This window comes from Gymnoscopelus braueri, assembly GCF_963280865.1.
Source record: "Gymnoscopelus braueri genome assembly, chromosome: 16".
NCBI classification, from domain to species: domain Eukaryota; kingdom Metazoa; phylum Chordata; class Actinopteri; order Myctophiformes; family Myctophidae; genus Gymnoscopelus; species Gymnoscopelus braueri.
Genome location: NC_137616.1, coordinates 30,724,755 through 30,740,827, shown reverse-complemented (window position 1 = coordinate 30,740,827; position 16,073 = coordinate 30,724,755). Strand labels below are relative to the sequence as shown.

General features: G+C 39.2%; 2 protein-coding genes across 2 annotated transcripts; both read right to left on the bottom strand.

The window, feature by feature from the left end:
• Positions 1–1,783: 1,783 nt before the first annotated feature.
• Positions 1,784–7,888, bottom strand: mep1a.1 (meprin A, alpha (PABA peptide hydrolase), tandem duplicate 1). Its single transcript, XM_080453114.1, has 12 exons — positions 7,811–7,888; positions 7,362–7,406; positions 7,084–7,124; positions 6,766–6,841; positions 6,490–6,607; positions 5,742–5,917; positions 4,770–4,991; positions 4,274–4,414; positions 3,970–4,185; positions 3,204–3,665; positions 2,267–2,440; positions 1,784–1,853 (listed from the first exon to the last, which is right to left on the bottom strand). Exons 1-12 carry the CDS (start codon positions 7,860–7,862, stop codon positions 1,804–1,806), a joined length of 1,773 nt encoding a protein of 590 aa, XP_080309240.1. The 5' UTR covers positions 7,863–7,888; the 3' UTR covers positions 1,784–1,803.
• Positions 7,889–12,442: 4,554 nt separating this feature from the next.
• LOC308103287 (uncharacterized protein) lies at positions 12,443–15,991 on the bottom strand. Its single transcript, XM_080453209.1, has 5 exons — positions 15,787–15,991; positions 15,132–15,290; positions 14,778–14,832; positions 14,312–14,406; positions 12,443–13,258 (listed from the first exon to the last, which is right to left on the bottom strand). Exons 1-5 carry the CDS (start codon positions 15,805–15,807, stop codon positions 13,040–13,042), a joined length of 549 nt encoding a protein of 182 aa, XP_080309335.1. The 5' UTR covers positions 15,808–15,991; the 3' UTR covers positions 12,443–13,039.
• Between the last annotated feature and the right edge of the window lie 82 nt (positions 15,992–16,073).

The window sequence follows — 16,073 nt, the reverse complement described above, 5'->3', positions numbered from 1 at the left end:
CCAAAACATTTGAAATAGCATTTTCTGTCAGACTTCAGCATTGTTTTACAATGTCACATAGTGAGTGATTATGTTAAAAATTACACCTATTAAACCTTGCCCGTAACGCTTGAATTGATTAGATGTAGTATGTAGTCACTCATGAATAGTTGATGTTGTACAGTGTACGGTACCCATCCTTGACTTTTCTATACAAATTAACCAAACGAACATCAGAGCAGTTGTCCCTTGCAAACGTGCGCAGTGTAATGTTTTCTGCATCAGGGGTTTTGGACAAGTACTTTAGACATAATGAGTTCACAATAGTATGTATTCATAGCACAAAACATTCAAAACTAGTGTTTTATCTATGTGCAGGCGATAGCAGGATACACTGTATAATATAAACCGCACTGTAAGTTTATGCTCAACTGTTTTTATTTTTGTTCTCTTTCTGGAAAAAAACGAATTTCACCCACTGTTTTACACCACCTGTAAACCTCTGATGTGACAATAAAGATTCTGATTCTGAACATTAGATTATGGTGGGCCTGTTCTTCTGCAATTTTTGATTGATTGAAATTTTTATTAGGCAAAAGAATGTTAAACAACACAGTTACATTTATAATACTTTTGTCTAAAAGGTCCGACCAAAAAAGTCCTCGCGGTCTTGTTTCCGTTGGGGTCCTTGAAACGGTGACTTGTCCCTGATCTTGCAGGACAACATACTTTTGGTATTCCAAAACAATGGCTGACAAGAAACTTCTTTACAACACATTTGCAAACATACCTGGGCATGGTGACCAGAGATACAGATTGACGAGGAAACATACATTTCTTTATCCATTTATTTTTTTCATCAAGTGTTATGTTAAAATGAATCAATGACTGTAAACTCATAAATCAAGAACATTCTACATTAATGTCATATCAACCTTGATATATTTATTTATTGTACAATTTATTCGTATCTGCCTGGACATTAGCAGGACATAATTAACTCATTATCTACACAATCACTAAACTGATGAGTGATTGAGATAACCTTAAGTTTTGCAATCACTGCCATAAAATTCCATCATATTCCATGTCAGGGGTCATTTTACCTAACCATAGTTCTTAACAGCTGTACACTTCCAATGTCCAATCCAATGTCTCCTTCAACAATGGTCACTTTCAGGTGTATTTAAGTATTGAAAATAGCTACACATTTATGTGACTGAAGTAGAAGTTCAACTTGAACCTTCTCCCATCCTGAAATGATTGTGCAATTTGAGAATAATATATATTTTGATATGCATTCTGTTGCTATCAATAGCCCTATCACTGAATAGGATGCACTGTTTTCAATAAATGTGATGAGATGTTCATGGCATTCCGTGGGCTTTGTCATTATTTTTTACAAGAAAAGTAGTCCTATAACTGCACAAAATGAACCAATTATTATAGGTATAGTTTATGTTGCTTTTATTGAAGAGAAAAGTAAGTATCCACCATTTGTCCAAATTGCTTAACGACACTTAAATCTAGAATGTCTTAATACATTTGTCAGTAGTCTGATGACCTTATTCATTTGCAAACAACAAATGTACATTTGTATTTTAAAGCACTACATAAATATGTGGCATCACCTTGGAAATCATCTGGACATCACCCTGGCACATCACATCCACATGTCTGTGGTGTCTGTCTCATTCAAATGACAAAGAAAGAGATTCATTTTTTAGATGACATAATCATAATAAAGAACATGCATCAGTTGGTGAGGTGGACCCTGTAGATGATAAAATAAGTATAGTCCTACCTTCAATACAGTAAGAAATGTTACTTCTTTGGCTGAATAGGAACCTCCGTTTTGATCAGGGATGTTATGTCTGGAAAATAAACAGTATACATATTATATTTATTTACCTACTCATCATTTTGGATTTACACACCTACCAGTAGGTATCCATTAAATAGATCTGAGGACGTAGTCATTAGCTTGAAAGAAATATAGGCTCTCTCCCTCTCTCACACACACACACAACAATGGCTCAGGACGTAGAGCAGGTCTCTGGAAATTGGAAGGTTCCTCGTTTGAACTCTGTTCCCCCTAGCATCATGTCAAAATGTCCTTGAGCAAGACACTGAAACCGCTCGCAATGAGCGACCACACACACGCATGCGCGCGGACACACACACACACACACACACACACACACACACACACACACACACACACACACACACACACACACACACACACACACACACACACACACACACACACACACACAGCACTAACCTTCAAAGTCGACAAAGATAATGAGGTCATCATTCTTGAGGTAATTCCGTCGTCTCAGGTCGAAGTGCTTGACGAAGTTCCGCCAGCCCCACGTAGGTCCTCTGAAGAAGTTGTTTTCTGGGTCAAGTACCCCCACCTTAGAAGGTTTGTCCCAAAACGGCAGTCCGGCTGTTGCTAGAAAACACCGGACGGAAAAATAGGACTTGACTATGTGTCTGTTTTTTGCAACATTACAAAAAAGAGCACATATAAACTTACTAAAATTACTAAAAGGGTACAAACAGAAGAGAAAAAAACAACAGTAAAAAAGACCTAGTTTTGACCTAAAATACAAGACACCCAAGAAAAAAAGAAAAAAAAACTACTACATAATAACCTATTTATAGATTTTCACGTTTGATTGATCTTAAAAGATGTAAATGATGGACACTCTCTGATGTTAGTGGGTAGATGGTGTAAATTGGCAGACAATAGCGCCATGTAATAGGCGAATTAGCATGTTATGCTTATACATTGTATGTGTTATTTTGGTGATTTCTTATTTAAGTTCAAATCAATATTACTGACCAGTGGTGCACCTGCTGGCCTAGCGGTCCGGGCGCATGCCACATATAAGTTTTAATGCAGCTGTGTCGCCGGTTTGAATCCCGATCCAAATGACCTTTGCTCTTTTAGTAAACTTGTACTGATGTTTTACTTCATTATGATTAAATGCTAACGTTTTTGTACATTTTTAAATACTCTTCAAAGTATTAGAAAATGTTTCATCATTTTTAAAAGTATTAACACAAATCTTCTCTTCTGGGGGTCTCTGGCACAAAGCATTTTCAGATGGGGGTCCGCGGCCAAATACATATCAATTTGGGGGTCCTTGACATGAAACAGTTTGAGAACCACTGCCATACAGGCCCTTACTGGGCACGGGTACAACACTTACTGTTCCTCATGTCTGTGGTAAGGCTGCGGGCGGTGGACATCCTCAGCTTGATGTCTGGATCCTGGTCCATCACCACCAAGGTGGCCTGTCTGTTGACCGCCGGCCACTGCATCACCACATCATTCTCCCCGCTGATCAGGTGGAAGTACAGACTTGTGTAGTTCCCTGTGAAGTCTTTGTAGCTCGAGAGGGGGAAGACGCGGACGCCATAGCCGTAACCTTCAGGGCTGTAGAACCGAGGGCTGTCGATGAACGTGTTCTCGTCGGCCGTTTCCATGAGCCCGGAGAAGTTCCGGATCGTCCACACGCCGTTAGGGCAACGGGTCTCCGTCAGGCTGATGTCGTCGAGGTAGATGCCGCCGCCGGCGGAGGTGTTTCCACGAACGCCTTGGAAAGCGTAGCGGTATTTCACCCCTACCTCCATTGGGACGTGGGCGATCTTCCACATGTGGTCAGAGTCCGCTGGGAGTCAGTGCAAATGAAAAGGCTGATTAGTGGACATAGCTGTACAGTCAGAGGGCAAAGTAGGACTGGGTAACATATCGATATTATATCAATATCATGATATGAGACTAGATCGTCTGGGATATCAGATATCAAAATATTGTGATATGGCATAAGTGTTGTCTTTTCCTGGTTTTAATCACTTAAGCCCTACTTTATACTTTCAAAAACTTTCACAAAGATTTTCGAAAACAGTGAAAATAGCAGATAGTACATCTTGCACATCTGTTTTTTTTTCTTTTTTGTAACAGCCAATAGGTACCATGAATGGTGTGGATTTTCTTCACTTTGCGTACGGTGCCTGTGCCATCGTCCATCTTGACCCAGATGACGAGCCTGTCCTCGGAGCTTCCTGTCATCTTGTAGAAGAACTGCAGACACTGGAACTTCCTCTTGGGATAGAGGGTCCGTGACTCCAGCAGTGCAGACTCCTGCGCCTCTCCAACAGCGGTGTTGAAATGCATGAAGTAACCGGCATCTGAAAACACAGAAATGAAGTATACATTAATAAAATCTTTTAGTGTATATTAATATTCGGTTTATTCCTATCATGTTTTAACAGTCACCTCGACATTGTCCCATGAGGGTGTGATCGTGGGTGTGGTCGAGGGTGTGGACCCAGTCATCGTCATCGGTGGTGCTCTGGATCATGCCACAGATGCTGGCAAACTCAAATGCACACTGGTCCACCATAGTGAGAGGCCCCGCTGGGGGTGGTGGAGAGAGAAGAGCAGGATGTAAAGTCTCACCATGTTCTCATCATGTGAGAATTTAACCACTAAATCCATTCATACATCGCTGACCGGTGTGTCTATACTTGGATCCCCTTTTCCTCTACACCAAATCTCTTTGTTGAAAATAGCCGATCTACAAGCTCACAACTGAATGCTTCACAGGTTTCTATGAAGGCCCAATCTGGGATTTTTATTTGGGGGTTTAATTTGTAGATTTAAGATATGGCATTTCAAACTTGAGAGAGAGAGAGAGAGAGAGAGAGAGAGCGAGACGCCTCAAGCCTGGTTCCTTCCACATGTTAATGTGCTTGCTGCATATAATGCTTACAGCATTGGTACATGCGGTTGAGCCTGAGGGCGTCCAGCTTGCTGAAGTCGAGGTACTGGCCGATGACGTTGAGGAACTCTGGGATCTTGGTGGTGATGGTGGGAATGCTTTCGTTCTTGTTGAAGGAGAAGGGTCTGTAGTGCATGAGTGACTCGTAGTCGTATGCCGTGTTCTGGTCTGTAATGTAGTCGTCGTTGTACTTGTTGAAGTTGTGCTGCAGCCCTGTGGGAAATGCCACAGATTTTGTTTTGTTATTCTTACCAAAACGAAGGGCTTGGAGGGCATGCAGTCAAATCAGTCAGATCCAGGTTATTCTATCTAAGATGGAATCAGTGTTGTTAATGCACTTCTGAGGGCTGTTGGTATCAAGTGTAAATTTTGTTAACCCATTAAAACCGGGAACGCACCTGTGTAACTACTTTAACCATTATTTTATACTTTGGCTATTCAAAAATAGCAGATATACAAGCTCATAGCTCATGTACACTCTGCTATTTTTGAATAATCATGAAAATTTGAATATATATTTTCTTAAAGCAAACATTTGTAACTCAAATCTTCTGGGGGTCCCAGGAACTTAATATTTTGAGATGGGGATCCACGGCCAAATACATAAAATATTGGGGGTCCTGGACATGAAAGAGTTTGAGAACCACTGATATTATAGCAACCTAAGTGTTTCAGAAAACTTTAGAAGACATTTGTAGAATCGGCCTCAGGTCTTATGGGTTAAATTGCATAATATTTGTATACATTTCACAGCATTTCACACACCAAGCATCCACTTGACAATCTGGTTTATGAACGAGCAGGCCACAAAGAAGAACAATAACAAACGTGTTTATAGACTCCCTTTCTTATCCTAAGCACTCCTCACCCCATTATGTGCAATGGACACGACAATTATCAGTTTTTAGAACAATAATTACCATACCATTAATGACATCATTGGTGGGTAATGGGTAGCCATACCGTCTATAACCTGGTCCAGGTGGATGTCTACATAGTCATCTCGATCTGTGCGTGACTGTTCGTGGTAGAAACCCATGGCATGAAGCAGCTCATGTTCTATCACAGCCTTGTGGTCACAGCCTGACCCCAGGGACAGAATCTGACCTGTCTGTTGGTCACCAACACTGGAGAAACACCTGGGAACAAACACAGCAGACAGAAACAGACAGTGGATGTAGGATCTGTGCAGTATCTGTACACTACAGTTAAACCTCAGTGTTATTTTAACTTGAGTGTGTATAAAATGTATCCATTTGGTTGCATTTGTATACTCTCAGAGTTACAAATGGATAGATGAACACTGAGGATTTTACTTTGTACAATCATTCTTATCTGAACAACAATATTTGCAAATTGCAAGCCGAGACTTTGTTGTAATGCAAATGCGATGAAACCCCCAAGCAGCCAAAATAAATGGGTTTGATAGAAAATGTTGTTTTTCCTCCTAATGAGTTTCAGCTACTGTACATCCGCCTGACATTGGTACTGAGTACAGCAGGTTACAGCTGTACACAGGTATAGCAACACATGTACAGTGGAGGATGAGGAGAAGACGGGCAATGTCATTTGGCTTAAATTCAACTTCTGATCGAGACCTATCACAAGACAATGGACATACAAAACATGTATTATGGAAGAGTTGATTTGCATACTGAAAAACAACATCATATTCAAATCAATGACAGATAACTCTAAACTGGCACCATACCCGCCTCTCTTCTCAAACTTGATGAAGGTCTTCTCTCCCTCATAAGGCTTGAAGTCAACGCAGGACTTCAGTCGGTACATTTCAAAGGCCTGATGGACACAGCCTTTGGCATTCAGGTCTGAGGATTGGTTTTAAACAACACAATTGTAACAGTGGTATTGCGTACTGTACTATAACCCTAGTCCAGCCCCTAATGTACATTGCATGTCAATTTTTGCAAAGGGAATAGGGAGTACAATTCGGTGGGTGTGTTCTTATGTAGCTCAAGAAACGTACCCAAGTCGTCACCCAGAATGTAAGGGATTGGGAACTTCCACCTGTACGTGGTATTAACCATGGCATTACGTCCTTTCTGTGACAGGAAAAAGATGTACTGTACTATGCAGGCAAAATATTGTGATCATTAGCTAAATGGAGGGTAATAAAGACCCTTAATGAAAATATAACAATCTGATATTTTGGCTAATATCCATGTTTTCAAAAAGTCAAAAATGACGCCAATAAATAAACAAACAATCTATTGAGGGCATTTACACCATGGACTTTTAGTTTAGTAGAACAGTGATAAAAAAACAACTAATCTATAAAACTCACTGGAAGGACAATGTCCCCTTCAATCAAGTTGGCATCTGATCCTGCAGCACCAACACACACAAACACACACACACACACACACACACACACACACACACACACACACACACACACACACACACACACACACACACACACACACACACACACACACACACACACACACACACACACAATTATTTTCATAATAATCAAATGCATTCTACAGCATATTATGTGCATGTTTACTGCACGTCCAGGCAGCGAGAGTGCATTCAGGTTAGAACTTTGCAACTTACCCAAGTTAAGGAAGGGGTTCTCATCCTCGCCGTTCTCATATACCTCTGCATTGGAATAAGAAGAAAAAAGACAATGTTTACCTACTTTTGACAGTATATTAGTTACACATATTTTATTTCAATTTTATTTGGACCAATACAGAGCATGAAACTGATTGCACAGAGAGTTTATAGCTATTGCTAATTCTTAATCCTCATCATAAAACCACAATATACTACAGATAAGGGAGTACATAAAATGTGCATAACAAAATTACACTGATAGCAAAACAATTAAAAAACGATGAAACAATGAAAAAATTACAATTAACATACATTTAACTAAAAACTGGGTCATTCTCTGATTTGCTTTTAGTCAGTATGTTTGTTCTAAAAAGTTATACATCTGTAATGAATTAATACACAAACGATTGCATAAAAATAGTTTGTAGATGAACACTTTAACATACCATGTACTTCAGGGGACACACGTATCTGCAGGACAACAACACCATTAACCATTTTGAATCATCACAGAATATAGGCATGTATATAACCAAATCAGCAGATGCTCATAACACACGTCCTACACAGAATTTATTCTGATTCTTCCAAATCTATGCATAACAGATCAAGTTAATAATATAGGCCCACATTTACAGTAATAAAGAAATAATAATACTTACAGAGTAGGAAGTGGCTAAAGCCACCAGTCCTGTCAATAACAATAGTCTCTGCATGGTGGAGATGTTGAATGTGAAGATCCTGTCACCTCCTCAGATTTACCCATGCCATGCCATGCACATTTACAAGACCCAACCTTTAGCCCTTGATAAAGTTTATGAGTGACTGAGAGTCCTTGACTTTGAAGCACTGCTGATAGAGGAGCTGGTTTATGAAGTATGCAGACATTATGATCAGGTAAAAAGTTTGTCCAGTGGTAGAAGTGGATTAATCGATGCCACATCTATTGTAGTGTGCCTGCTGGCCTATGTAGATCAATTTCTACTTTATTGTCACATCATAAGTTTAAACCAGGTATAAAGGAGAGGAGGGGAATTATTTAGGGAAACCGTCCTATGAATTGCAGTTACATCAAATGAGAACCATCCAAAGACTCACTTTCAGCAGACAGGACAGTGAATCAAGCAGGGTTTTCAGTTGTGAATCAAGCAGGGTTTTCAGTTGTATGGATGTGCTAATAACATAGAGCTCCCTTCCATTCACAACCTCCCCAGTCATTATAAACATAATCTATTTGCTTTAATCCTCTAGTAATGGTAAACTCTTTCTTTCTTTTGCAACTGACACAAAAATGCAATTTGATATTACACTATCAAAGATGGTGTAATATCCCCCACCCTGCTTGAAGCTGGTCAAGCTGTTTTAGACTGACCAGGCTGGACTGGTCAGCAAAAGCCAAGCAAGACTCATAAGTGAGTCTTTACCATGAAGAGGAAAAGGCAGGTTAAGAACATTAATTAATTAAATTAATACTTTTTAGTGGATTGACATGGCCTGTCCCAAAAATGCCTACTACACTTTCACCCCATGAAGAACAATTCATTTAATCAATTTATGAATAATAAACGGAGATTTCCTCGATTTTGAAAAATAAAATAAGAAATAAGGATATTATATAATATATTATATATATACATATATATATTTTTTTTCCCCATAATAATTCGTCTCAGTTCATCAAACAGCTCAACAATCTAAAATATCAATGCAGTTCGGTTCCTTCATCAACAACAAAAAGTCCACTTAACTTCTATTCTATTATTCAAGGAAGCCATCTAGTGGCCACATTGAATATTAGAAGAGGGTTTGACTGTGTAGTCAAGTGTACACTCTGTGGCTAGCCCTGAAACATGACTGTCATACCATGACAGTCATGGTGCCGAGTCCCCCTGGTCTAAAGTTGTGTTCGATTTTTTCACATTGCCATCTCTCACATAAACATAAACGTTCAGATTTCAAATATAAAGTGCTTACCACCGAGCCACGGATGTTACAAGGCGATGCGGACCGCGATGAGTACCCGTATCTCCCGTATTGTTCAATAAAAAGCATTTTAATCCCATCGCCGGCCATTTTCTTTTTTTGTTTTTTTTTGTTTTGTAATGTATCAGAGTGCAATACACCTCCCAACCATTAGTGTCGCATGGTTGAAAGTATAGGAGACAATTTGGAGAAAATGGACGGCGATGGGATTAAAATGCTTTTTATTGAACAATACGGGAGATACGGGTACTCATCGCGGTCCACATCGCCTTGTAACATCCGTGGCTTGGTGGTAAGCACTTTATATTTGAAATCTGAACGTTTATGTTTATGTGAGCGATGGCAATCTGAAAAAATCGAACAAAACTTTAGACCAGGGGGACAGGGCACCATGACGCTTGTATACAAGCGTCATGTGAACCATGGCTAACTCTGTGGCCATTTTATAACAACTACTATGAGACGTTAAGTGACCTGATATCAGGTCACTTTATGTTCTTGCTGGTATAGTATATATATATAGTATAGTCATGATAAGCACATTGGGCAACAAGATGTCAGGTGTGTCATAGCAGCAAGCGAAAATAAATGATACTATTTAATGACAGCTGTGGGAATACGCCCGCATAAGCGCGTGCGTCTGCGCGTGGACATTATACACAAAATCCATGGTACATTCAGACGGCACACCAAACCCTGGTCTAAAGAGACATATTTTTGCTGCATAATGCATTAACGCAGACATAAAATCGACGCCAATAACAGCTGCGGTACGCCACTGATGACGGCCGAGCTATAAATGCCCACAATCACAGTGGCTAACGTTAGCCTTAGTTAACGTTCATAACTAACCAGATCCTGTGTAGAGCCCGCCTACTGTATCCGGTAATTTGCACACCCATGTGCCACCAATGTATAGTCACAAGCACACCTACTGTTTCCTTATCCGGTCTAGACCGGATCTGTAACCTGTAAAGCTAATTGGGCCTAGTCTATTGTCAAACTGACCAGGTGATGCGTTTATAACATATGCGATCGTTAAAAAATAGCATCATATGTTATGAAGTAACATATGACGTAATGTATAACAATATGGGAATATTGTTAGATAGAAATTTAAATTAAATACAGAACCGGTGCATATCAGACGAGGTGGCCGAGTGGTTAAGGCGATGGACTGCTAATCCATTGTGCTCTGCACGCGTGGGTTCGAATCCCATCCTCGTCGATCACTTATGATTTTTGATATTTAACACGTGCGAGTGCCATACAAAAAGTTCGGTCCCTGCGAACCTAGTCTCGGTAGACAGGCTATTTTATTCGGCTCACCGCGACCCCGACTCCCCGAGTCGTTTCCACTGAACTCGGTATGACGTTGATTAAATTCAATACGAGCTACGCAATATTCTCTCTACTGTTAAACGCGAGGAAATGCATTTATTTTACGGTCAAATCAAACAATGGATTAATAGTAATTAAGTTAATTAAGTGCAGGTTGAGTAACCTACCCAGTAGGCTACGTTTACTTATTATTTTGAGGTATTTTTTTTACTTTACTGGAGTATTTCATATTTTCTGTAGGCCTACTTTTACTTCTACTCCACTATCAGAGGCAAAACATTTATTTTACCCCACTACTAAAATTATTTGAAAACTTTAGTTCCTAGTTACTTTGTAGATTTGAATTATTAATACAAAACATACATTATCATTATACCCACTTCAGCCCTATTTAAACTTTGGCTATTTGAAAAGAGCCGATCACACAATGCATTGTGAGCTTGTAGATCTGCTATTTTCAAAAGATTTCAATACATTTATACATAACATTCTGCATAATGAGTAGGCCTACTTTTACTTTTGGTACGTTAAGAATATTTGTATGCATTACTTTTGTACTTTTACTCAACCGGACTTTTACTTGTAACAGAGTATTTCTACATTGCAGTATTGGTACTTTTATTTAAGTAAAACATTTTAGTGACCACTATGACCTTTCAAGACTTTTTATACTAAATGTTTTAAGCAAGATGGTGGCATCATTGCACAATGGCTTAGAATATCAGAGAGACCCCCACCATTTTTCTCATTCGCACTCGTTTTTTTTGGTCATTCCTTGACATTTGCATTTCTCGAAACAACTCATACAAACTGCACCACACACAATGGATTATTACCTGCACTGTGCACAAGACTGTAACTTAATGTAGTTAATTCTCCTCTTCGTCTTCCTTCCTGGGTAGCACATGGTCTTCACTTCACCTCTGTTCATCAATGGACGCCTTATGCTGCCAGTGGTGGAACGTACTTGTTACAAATAAAAGTCCCGTATTAAAAAATTACTTGTGTAAAAGTACAATACTTTTCCCATTAAAATATACTTACGTATTGAAAGTAAAAGTACCCATTTGGCAGAATTTCCCATTTCCCAAATGTATAAAAATGCTTTGAAAATTGCAGCTCTACAAGCTCACAACAATAGCCTACATATGCATAGGTCTGAAGTGGATGATGTTTTGTAATAATAATCAAAATATTCAAAGTAACTAGTAACTAAAGTGTTCAAATAATTGTAGTGGAGTAAAATGTACAATATTTAGCTCTGAGATGTAGTGGAGTAGAAGTAAAAGTATTGAAAATTGTAAATACTCCAGTAAAGTAAAAATACCTCAAATGTACTGTACTCAAGTAAAGTACTTCCGTAAATGTAATTAGTTACTTTCCACCACTGCTTGCTGCCTCATCTATCCTCCTCCCCCCAGCATTTGGTTGGCTATTGGTTGATTTTATTTGTATTTATAAAAGTACAAACACAATATAAATCATCCCCAGAATAACACAAGTATAATGAAATATATCACGCCTATATTTTCGTGTGGTTCTGTAATTGAACTCAAATGCTTAGCCATGTTGCCAATGATTGTACATTCTCTCAATTTCAAATCAGGCATTTATTTAGAGTAGGTTATCTGCAAGTATGTTCTGATGTAAACTATGGCTACGGTGGTTTTGATGACAGCTGCACTTTAAAAAAATGCATATTTCAACAATAGGCCAAGTTACACATTAGGCTACTTGCAAGAGATTGGACAGGATTCACATAGTCTACACTTTAATCTGTTCACAGACTATGTCATTGCACAGAAAAAGACAAGACTGTTTTACACCTCTGCATATCACAAGGGGGGGGGGCACAATTAGAAATGCTTTAACATAGGAAACACTAGAACTGTACAGCGCTGTCAGCTCTGGCAATTACAGAGCAGTCTTACATCACCTGACATTCATTTAAGTTGGGCAACATATTCTCATGCACATCACAATCAGTGCACATTTCCAAATGTCAAATAGAAGTAGAAAGTAGTAATAGGAAATATGGGTGACAGATAATGACGACTGCTAAAACATTTAGCATGTATGTAGTAACATACAATATTTTGGGTGGTAAGACTGTTAACAGAACAGAGTACATTTTGATCAACATGACATACTGTAAGCAATTGTTAATGTAGGAAATCGATACAAATCATTTGCTTGAATGTGCGTTTGCAATTAGTCCAAATGAATGAAAGATTGTGTTCATGATGTGCAGTTTGCACAAGTGATGATGATGTGAAATGATCAAACAGGTAGTCTTGATCATTTCAATTCAAAGTGTCTTGAGAAAAACTGCTCCTGCTTCAACACGGCGATTACTTCAGGTGGTCATCATCGTCATCATCTTCCTGGTAGCCTCTGTTATTAGATCCTGTGCTTATGTCGTCAGTACATTTGTGACCATTGGCTTGTGAAAGAGCAGGGTGTTTCAATGTACTTGTAGCCCCATATTCCCTGTCTAGTCTGGAGGACAGGTTCACTCTTTCTCCCTGGCCATCACAGACGTCGTCTTCAGTGCCTTGGTTGCCTGATATCTATGAATGACATGGGGAGTGTGAGATTTATAATCAGATCCTGTCCATTAAGTGAACAAAATTCTATTGTATTTGTATTTTTTACATATTATCAGTCAGTTTTAAAAAACATTGTTAATATTGAGCAAATGAAACAGGAGGGACGTGTTAAGAGACGCCACTTAATAATAAGTCAATAAGCTTGAAGGAGCCCCCTGAGATGATGTAGTGGTTACAAACTGTCTATCCTTGATGGCTTTACCTAAAGTTACCAGAGCCTTCCCTGTGCCTCCCCTTAGATGTGTCCCTCTTGAACCCGAGTTATAACTAGTTGCAAACATATTTGCGATAAAGTAGGCCTATTTATTGGACAATGTTGGGCATGTTTTAGGTAATTTTGTCGTTTTATGGAAAGACAGAGGAAGAGGCTTTTAGCTATTTGACATCAGAGCCGTGGACTGGTAGAGTAGTCCACTAGTTAGTGTCAATGACAACAGCATCTACATTTTCATCTCCGCTCACCAGATCGAATCCCATGCATAGCACTGTTTAAACTTGTTCAGCTTCCTTTCATTCCTTTGTTGAATCCCGCTGTTCCATTAATTAATGCCAAAAATGTGCATATTCAGTTTCAACAATTCTCTGTGATCGGTCAGTTTCTTAAAAGGGAGGTTTTGATATGTGATGTAATATCAACACGACCGGTGCCGTGAGTCTGCCTGCTGTCCTCAATGTACCCAGACGCAGACGGCACAAGTAGCCTACACAGTACACACACAGATCACTCTCTTCCCCTGAAATATGTTGCATGCTTGCATAGCCTAGACTACTAGTAATTCAATATAGGCTACTTCATTGTGCTTCTACGGGTTTGACGCATTAATGAATGACGTGACCGACATCATTGTCCTTTCTTTGTCTTGAGCTGCGTAAAGGAATTTCGGGTGCGCACTGCCAATCCAGTCTCTGCAATGGAAACATGGCGAGCACAACAGCTTCTGTGTGTGGTGCATTTCGAAACGAAACGAAATTAACACCGATTTTTCATGCATTATTAGATAGGCTATACTTGACCTTGTTTTCACGATGGTGCTGATCTATGGCATACTGGTATTTGGCTGCATTCAGTCCAAGAAGACCAGCCAGTTTTTCTCCAAAGAAATCACAGGCTGATGATAGACAGCAGTAGTTGTTGACAAGTCAATAAGACTTTCATACAAGACAAAAAATACACTAACATGTTTATGCAGAAAGTCTTGTACAGAATACATTTTCAAACTACACTTAAAATTACTGAATAAAGAAGGCGCTGTATTCCATCTGATGACCTGACAAAGATGTAATCTGACATCGCAACGTCGTTTTTTTCTGTGCTTTGCACCCTGCTATTAAAGTATAAAGGCTCCAATCATCCGAGTTACTCCAGCGCCTTCTTTATTCAGTTATGTGTTCGCTCCTGAAATGCACCGGATCAGCCTGATTTTGGCTTGAGTTGCAATGGAATATCCCTTTAACCCTGACTACACTTAAAATAACTTACCATGCAGTGACACCCTCCCAACTAGAATGGCCACATTCTTCCATGAGAATTCGGCCTAGAGAGAGAGAGAGAAGGCTGAAATGGTGTTCTAGTGATTACATCTTTTTGTAATCACCATGTTATCTCCGCCATGGGTTTCTACAGCAGATTTCCAACATAATTATTGCAATAGGATAAATAAGTGTAAACATATATATATATATATATACATTTCCTGTGTAAATCAAGAACCCTATGGTAAGAAATTAAAAGTTAATCATTGCAAACTCACTTATAGGTTTTAAGACTATAAACTTTAACACTCATACTGTGTGCCTATTAAGACAAACTTTCTGTCTTGAACAGTTTTCCCACCTTCTGTGTTGATTCACTGAAAGCATGTCTACTTGCTGAATCTTCCTCTTCACTGTCCTCCAGTTCTTCTTCCAGAGTTTCACCACTGGAGAAGTGGACGACCTTCCTCTCCCTGGACAGTTTGGGACCACCAAACTCCGTCTCCTGAATGTCCATACCCTGACACATGAGACAGTCATATAGAAACTGCTAAATTGAATAGATTTTTTTAGGTATTAAAATAATGATCTAGCAGCCTAAATGTCAATGTCATTATGAAACACCTCGGCATAGGGTATATATACAATACAATAAAATGAAATAAAATACATTTAAGTCAAAAAAGCTGATCGTAGACAAACTACACTGCCATTAGTGTGTGTGAACCTTTTTAGAAGTTCTTCTGTTTAAATGTTGCTAGGCCCAACTTCAACAACCCTGCCTTTCTCCAGCTTTTCCCCACCTCCCTGGAAGTGCTAACACTTTTGTGAGTAAGTGTGAGCATGCACAATAGAGCAAAAATATGTGTATCATTTAGTTTCTGGTTATTTACAGCTTCCCCAGTCACAGCCAGCATACACAAAATGTTTAACAAGAGCTTGTAAATACATCAGCTACAGTGTTACAGAAGATGTCCAAAGCTTAACCAGCTATCTACAACATTAACAAAACTTACTTCCCTGAGATGGTCACTCATTCTTCAAAGAAATATTCCTTAACCGGTCCAGTGACATGGGGTTTATCCTCTCATTTTCACGGTTGTAACATTTGTCTTTTCCCTCACTCTGATGGAAGAAAAACATTGACAAATTTAAAAGCCAAACCAAATACAATCGTTACAAACTAAAACCAGGATGTCAGGTCCTGTTATCAGTCTTGAAACCTGATGCTGCAATAAACAGGGGTGTAAACTTCAATATAGGCAGGCACTAAAGAGGGTTGGGCTTGTTGCACTGTGCAGAA